The 8062-nt window shown below is 39.1% G+C and overlaps 1 protein-coding gene across 1 annotated transcript; it reads left to right on the top strand.

Annotated features, from left to right (window-relative positions):
• The first annotated feature begins 367 nt into the window (after positions 1-367).
• Positions 368-2695, top strand: LOC148876663 (uncharacterized). Its single transcript, XM_088965747.1, has 2 exons — positions 368-1591; positions 2015-2695. The coding sequence occupies exons 1-2, from the start codon at positions 524-526 to the stop codon at positions 2420-2422; spliced, it is 1476 nt and encodes a 491-aa protein (XP_088821873.1). The 5' UTR covers positions 368-523; the 3' UTR covers positions 2423-2695.
• Positions 2696-8062: the final 5367 nt, after the last annotated feature.

Here is an 8062-nt window from a genome sequence, read left to right as displayed (position 1 = left end):
TTTTAAATTCAATTATTTTTTAGTTAAGCCGAATTGACCCATGGGTCAACCTTAACCCAAACATTTATGCTATGTTTGGTTTGAAGGAAAAGGTAGGGAAAGGAAGGAAAAGACAGGAAAACCGATCCAAGGTTTGTAAAGGGTTTCCACCTTTTCCTTCCTTTCCTTAACATTTTCCTTCAAACTAAACATAACCTTAAGGTTAAGGTCTAGCATTTGTCCAATCCGAAACTCAACCCGACCCGAACCCGACCCACCCAAATATCGAGTCAAGACGTCTTGTTCGTAGCAAATATCGAGTCATGCTTCATGTGAAGTTTGGTTATTGTAGGAAGCGTAGAAAAACAATTTTAGGGAATCTGGACTCGTCTTTTGAGTTTCCGTATTGCGCATTGCGCTCCGTCATTCTCAATTCTCAAGTCTCAACCCAAAGGCCGCATCAAACTCCCCATTTTGAGTCTGAGATACAAACCAGACATCTGCACCCTCCTCCATCAGTATCTTGTTGAATTTCTCCTTCGCCATGACCAACATATTTGCGGAAACCGAGAGAAGCTCCCAGAAGCTCTCCAAACAACGTAGTTTCTCAACCAATATCTTTTCACCAAAGCTTTCTATTTACCTCTTAGCCGTCTGCGTTATCCTTTTCATTCTCTTCCAAGTGCAAGCTCTGAAAACCCCCTTTTCTCCCCCCTCTCCTTCAGTGTCTTTCTTAGAAAAATGGGAGAAAGTTGTCCATACCAGCCTGAGTTTAAATTGTTCGCAGGAGTTGAGATCCATGATCGCCAAGCTACGCGACTCCGTCACGTTTCTCCCGCTCAAGGATTTAAGATATTCCGAAACTGCCATGCAAGGTCACACGTGGTTCATGAGCTCCCTGTACGACACACAAGAGGAAGGGGAGGTGCAGTACCAATACTTCCCTTCGGAGGCATCGAAAGGGAGGTTGCTTTGCATACTAGGTCGTGATAAGCACGACGGTGCACGAAACTCGTACGCCTTAGCATGGCCGGAGGCTTTACCGCAAAACGCGACGCTCTTCAAGGGGCTGACATTCGTGTCCTACAACCACTACGATTACGACAACATATGGCACGGCTTATCAGCCATGGTGCCGTTCGTGGGGTGGCACCGGAGAATGGGTTGCGTAGTGCCTACCAGGTGGGTACTATACCACCGGGGAGAGTTGAGGTCGAATATTAGCCCATGGCTGAGTAACCTGATGGAGGCCACTTTTGGTGAGCCTCTTAATATCGAACTGTTTGATGGGGTTGGTGGGCCGGCTTGTTTTGAAGAGGCCGCTGTGATGAGACACAATGAAGGTGGGATGTCGAGACAGAGGAGGCTTGAGGTGTATGATCTGCTGAGGTGCAAGGCCAGGATGTTTTGTAACGTGAGCCTGGAGGGTAGGAGTTCGGACGTTGACGAAAAGGGGGCACCCATTATTGGAATGACGCTGTTCATGAGGACTGGGGCGAGATCGTTCAGGAACGAGTCTGTGGTCATCGATATCTTCAAGAAGGAATGTTTGAAGGTGGAGGGTTGCAGGTTAAGGGTTGCCTACTCCAATAATCTCAGCTTTTGTGACCAGGTTAATTCATTGCTTAATTATTTGTTGCTCCTTTAAATTTTCTGTCTATATATGCAAACTACTTGTAGAAATGTGCACTTTGCGAGGATATACATGGAGCAAAGCCGAGCGAGCACTCTTTTATATGAGATCGATTATATGAATTATATTATATCTTCGACGCCGTATGTTCTGGGTGATCAGATCAGTCTCTGATATATCCCAGGAAGCATATGAACCAGTAATTAGCTGTAAGACAGTTTAAGATTTTCAAACCAGGACTCTGGTCTGGGGTGGGGATTCCCAACCCCAGTCTGCCCAGAGCCCCAGCAGGCCAGCAGTATGTTGCCCTTCCTGCTGTCATCGTGTGAACGGAGAAGTTATACACTAGAGCCAAACATAACTTTGGGCATGAATATTGTTTGTGGTGATTGATTGATTCAGGTGAGGTTGATGGGGTCCACGGACATTCTGGTGTCCCCACATGGGGCCCAGTTGACGAACATGTTTCTGATGGATAGGAACAGCAGCGTGATGGAGTTCTTTCCCAAAGGATGGTTGAAACTGGCAGGAGTAGGGCAATACGTATACCAGTGGATCGCGAGCTGGGCAGGGATGAGACATGAGGGTGCATGGAGGGACCCAACCGGCGATGCATGCCCGTACCCTGAAGACGACCGCCGTTGCTTCAACATATATAAGGATGGACAAATCGGCTACAATGACACCTATTTCTCCAAGTGGGCCAGTGATGTACTCAAGCAGGTGAAGCTGAGCAAAGTAGAATTACAAGTCTCGAAAGATGCAACAATGAAGGAGCAATTGAAGTCAAGCGGTTGTTCATGTAATTAAGGGGCATATAAAGCCTACGTGGTGGGTATACAAAAAGAAAGGGGGTCTTCACCGTTCAGTCCACCCCTAGGTGGCTAGGTCACAGTGATGAGTGTCCATCATCTCATTAGTCATTGATTGGTTGGTCCTGTATTTGTAATCTCCCAAGAGAAGAGAGAATATCGAGTCAAGAGCTGGAGAACTTCAATAGCCTATTAAAACTTTAAAATAAAAAAAAAAATATATATATATATATATATATATATATATATATGTACTTACCGAAGACAAAAGCAACAACTTCTTCATCTCATTATCATTACAAGGATGCATGCATGATCGGTAGATCAATTAGCAATTTAGCCTGGCTGTATAGTTAATTGTGGAACCAATGATAATTAATGCCCCACACCAGCTACTGTGGAAGGAAGTCTAGATGTGTTCCTCACACATACCTCACATCATATCATAACCAAACATTAGGAACATTTCTCGTATTTGTATAATTAAGTTGTTTTGAATGCACAATGGGATGTAATGTGGAACTCGTGTTTTATGAACGCATGGGTTTACTGGATGCTTGAACCGGCCGACGAAAAGCGATGACGTTGGTCGTATGACATTAAATGTAATGTTAACTGGCCTTTGGCAGTTAACTGAAGTAATTGGTTGAATCAGACACAAAATGACAAAAAATGCATCTATTCTTTCAGTTCGAATTCCCACTCCTTTCCTCCCATTTTTTGTTTTTCTCCTCCATCGAACTCGGAAAAATTTTAGTTGTTGGGGGCCGCAGCCTATGCTGTTGAGAGAATAGGTGAACTGTTTATGACATGCCCAGCACAGAAACTCTCTCAACAGTCTATGCTGTTCGGCCCCAACAGCCAAAATTAACCCCACCGAGCCCTACCCCATAATCACCTGCGTCCGTCAACATTGGAAGCCACTGGTGGCGAGGGGAAAATCATTCAATGGTACGTTCTCTGGCCCTTCTTCTTCTTCCTCTTCCTCTTTCTCTCCCTCTTCTTCTTCCTACAAACCTAATGTTCTTTCTGATTTTCTATTTTCAACAGATTGAAGAACCACAACTCACACCAACGGTCTGTTTCATCTGAACGAAGGTGAGTTACCCGAACCAAGTAATATTGGTTAAACTACTAAACCAACGCAGAAGTGTTACTTCTGTTTCTTCTTCTTCTGAAGTAACAAACAGGAGAAAATTTACTAATAACTAGGGGTTCGGGTAACTCACCTGTCCGGATGAAAATTGACTGCCGGTGTGATTTGTGATTCTTTGATTTATTGAAAATAGAAAACCAGAAAGAACATTAGGTTTGTAAGAAGAAGAAGAAGAATAGCGGTCAGAGAATGTACCGCCAAATGATTTTTCTCTCGCCGTCGATGGCTATCACGTTGACGGACACCGGTGTGGATTGAGCTCATCGGTGCTTGTGGGGTAGGGTTCTGTGGAGGAGAAACAGAAAATGGGAGGAGTGGGAGTTTGAACTAAGAGGATAGATGCGTTTTCTGTCATTTTGTGCCTAGTTCAATTGGCCACTTCAGTTAACGGCCAAAGGACCATTTGCATTACATTCAATGTCGCCCAAGCGAGTGGTCACTTATGATTGGCGGGTTCATGTATCCCCGGAACCCACGGGTTGACAGAACACAAACTCTATGATGTGAGGAGCAAATCGTGTGTATATATATATATATATACTCATATATAGTGGAATAGGGGATGGACATATAGCATATTGTGTAACCAATTATAATGTCCCACACCAGTCATAAATGATAACTGAAAAATTGAGTGGTTGTGGGCCATATGCATTTTATGGCTGGCATGGGGCATTGTCATGGTTCCACAGCCCATTATACAGCCACTGTGTTCAGTTAATCTAAACTCCCTTTAAGCTTCCATGTAGAAGCAACTTGGTTAGGACTTGCACATGATATTGTTTTATATGAGTAAGGATTAGCTGAAAACAATAGCTGCTTGATGGGCCGTAGAACCTATGATAACTCTCCATGCTGGTAATAAAATACAAGGGACTCACAACCATTTAATTTTTCACTATGGGCCCCATATATTTTATCACTCAACAGCTAATGAACCTCTTTACTAGCTAGTTAGCCAGATGTTCACAGTGGTGGAGCCAAGAATTTTCTTTCTTTTTCTTTTTTTTTTTTTTTTTTGGGAGGGGGGGGGGAGACCAAGTTAAGCAATAAAAGGTTTGGGTTTATTACAGGTTTTTTAAGAAAAACAATCACTTTTTTTTTGGGGAGTAGCATTTTATCTCAAGCTTTTTTCTTTTATTTTGGGGAGAGGGGAGGGGGGGGTGGCAAGTACCACTTTATTAAGTTTTTTGACCCTGACTCCATTTACTGACTATATAAATAAGATTGAGTTTGGAAGGAGTACAAATGTAAATATGTAGAGTGCAAAATCATATATTTTGTATTATTTTGTATGTATTTACGCTGTATATATTTGCATTTGTACTCTTTGCAAACTGAGCCTAAAGGTTTAAACAAAAAGTTTTGGGGGGCCAAAGACCCCCCACCGAAATACTTGACTCCGCCCTTGTTCAACAAATAGGTCTGTAAATAATATTGTAACTTTGAAGTTTATTTCATTATCTTCTTTCATTGATGAATTCACTGTATCGAGAAGTTAGCTTGATCATAGACTTCCAATGCTGTAACGAAGCTCTTGAAAGGAGTCTGAATGGCTGGAAACGAAATCATATATAGTGGGCTGAGTGGGCTAGGCAAACCTATCATGACTAGACCTGTTTACAGGTTGGGCTTCGGACCTAAATTTACACTATATCAGGCTTGGACTTTAACTTTGATCTATATCAGGCTTGGCCCATGAATAGGTCTAATCACAAGTGAACATGTCAGTATTCTGTACATATAAGATGTGGATCTCACATGGGCCCTATATACATTGAACATGGAGTGTTAGCTCATGATATGAGTCCCAGCCCATCCAGTCCAATAAGCTTTCTATCGTGTCATATAGATAACCCGATGGAAAAGCGGTATCTTAAGGTAATTCAAATTAAAAGAAACAAAAAGGAAGAAGAAAAGCTTATTACCCTTTACATGAAAAAATGATGCATCAAAATCTTGCCCAAGGATGAATGCACTAGAATAGATCGTCCCAATTAAAGAAAAATTTTAATATTTTTTTTACTTTCAACAAAAAATTAGTGTCTCTTCTCTTCCTTTCATCTGGATTTATTTGTAGTTTCTATATTAAACGTCCTTAGTGTTTTCAAAATTTTCTTTTTCTTTTTGCTGAATCATTTGAACATTTTCATGTAAAATTATAGAACAATTCTTTTTCGAAGTGTAGATAATATCGAACTTCTTCACCTAGCTACATTTATAGGCAGTACAAATATACAAGTTTGACATCCTCGTATTAAGCAGAATTTCTGGCTTGTTAGTCCTTAGCCTTACATACGGTGTTACTGCATCTGCACCCCACTGAGCGTGCCTGATAGGCGCATCTCAGTGTGGATTGCGAATATCTCCCATAGTTGTCATTGGGAGATATTCCTTCCTTCAAAATCAAATTATTATTTACAATAAAAAAGCTCTCAAAATCGAAAATAACAAGATATTCCTTCCTTCAAAAAAAAAAATCAACAAGATATTGAAATGCATTTTCATTTTTTATATTTTCTAAATTTAAATCACAACTTTAAAATCTAAATGCATGTATTTAAATTTAAAAATTTTCAAATTATGAAATATAAATACATTTAGACTAAAGCTCTTAGCACAGGTGCTAAGAATGGCCCATCATGATTGTTCACCATTACTCTAGGCTGTGAGAAATAAAAGTAAGCGATGAACATTTGACAAGAGTTGCTTTTAAAAATATAACAATATAAAGCAAAAACACTTCTAACTTCTAATCCCCAAAGAACAAAGCCTAAAAAACGGATTAAAAGCACGAATCCTGAATCTTATCCAAATACAACTTTTTTTATGTATATCATTATGCCTTTTTTTTTCTTCTTCTATTTGAATCTGGATATGCTGCGCGTACGCTATGAATGGGACACTACAGGCCAGCAGATCTGATGCTCCTATTAACTATTTCACTAAGGTTGTAAATGAAGATATGTCTGATATGCTGGTAAAGGTGTATTGGGCAGTACCGGTATTTTATTTTATTTATTTTTTATTTTTTTTCAAAACTGATTCAGAGAGGCTGATTTAAGGCTCATCATCCCCTGAATCAGTTAGAACCCTGATACATCTTGTAAGGACATATCAGGATGCTCCCAATACAATACATAACAATCAATATGGACTAATATATATCGATACTTTGAACCTTGATTTCACTGCACCACTACCCAGTTTGAACGTATAATTTTGTCCACCAATACTTGCAAAGAGTAGTTGTATTGAAGAAAGGGCGTAAGATTTGTAACAGGTAGAAGATATTTCAGGATAATGAAGATTTGTATAAGACTTTAGGAAGGGAAAGATGGGCCATTTGTTTTAATGGGGTGACAATTGGTGGGACATGGTACTTAATTATTTATGTAGCATTTTTGCAACACTCTCTCCAATGATACGGAAAGAAAAAATTGTTGGTTTATATATATTAGATTTTAAGAAAATATATATATATATATATATATTTTTTGCAAAAGTAATTGTTTTAGAATTTTGGAGATTAGAAAGATTTAAAGAGACTTCAAAAGGTAATGGAGGCTAGCTACTTTTGGAGTAGAAGAAATCAAGGTGCAAGGTTTTCAAATAGATCTTTGTTTTGAGAAGGCTACTGTAAAAAAATGCAGCTGAGTGAAGAAGAGTAAGGAGAATATGATTGAAGTGTATGGTATCATGGGGACATTGAGATCTGCTGGTTACCAATTGGATTGCTGATTGGAATGTACGTTCAAACATGTAGATACAGGTAGGGGTGAGTAATTGGTTTACAATGTAAAATTGAATTAAAACCGAAATTTTTTGTTCAATTTTCGATTATTTCAGTTCAAATTAAATTTATTTAATATATTAATGTACATATATGATGCCAGTAGATCCAGATGAGGTTAAAGCTAGCAAGAGTGTGTTGTATGATGCCGTTGAAGATGGACCAATGTCTTTCATGAGCAAATCTGATGTGGTCAGCATCTTTGTGAATATGTTTAAAGGTGGTGGATTGCAGGCAATAATTACAACCAAAAAATAAAACGATTGCAGGTAATGTTCAAAATATTGATTGCAGGTGGTGGATTCATATCTTTTTTTTTTTTCTTTTTTGTCAAGCCCAAGAAAATGATACAACCTTTTTGGCAGCAAAAAAAGAAACTAAGAAAAAAAGTTTGACTTTAGAGAATAGCCAAGGTACTATGAAAAATAAATTAAAAAAAAAAAAAGGCTTTACAAAGTAACCTGCATTCTTCCAGAGACCCTTTAAATTTCAAAATCAATAGTTTGGCTTTAGAGAGTAGCCAAGGTACATTACTATTGGAAAAAATAAAAATAAAAAAAGGCTTTACAAAGTAACCTGCATTACAGCCTTTGGTGATTACTTCCTGAGATCCTTCGAACTTCAAAAGCCATAGTTTGGCTTTAGAGACCAGCCAAGGTACAGAAAAATTAAAAAATTAAAGAAAAAAT

This window comes from Nelumbo lutea, chromosome 1 (genome assembly GCF_056320005.1).
Source record: "Nelumbo lutea isolate HS-2025 chromosome 1, American lotus-T2T, whole genome shotgun sequence".
Lineage (NCBI taxonomy): Eukaryota > Viridiplantae > Streptophyta > Magnoliopsida > Proteales > Nelumbonaceae > Nelumbo > Nelumbo lutea.
This window is presented reverse-complemented; position numbering and strand designations above follow the sequence as displayed.

Excerpts from the sequence above, each read along its gene's own strand:
- LOC148876663 (XM_088965747.1), top strand. The coding sequence starts at position 524 with ATGACCAACATATTTGCGGAAACCGAGAGAAGCTCCCAGAAGCTCTCC. Across the intron at positions 1,592-2,014 it reads ATCTCAGCTTTTGTGACCAG|GTGAGGTTGATGGGGTCCAC; the intron begins GTTAATTCATTG and ends TGATTGATTCAG.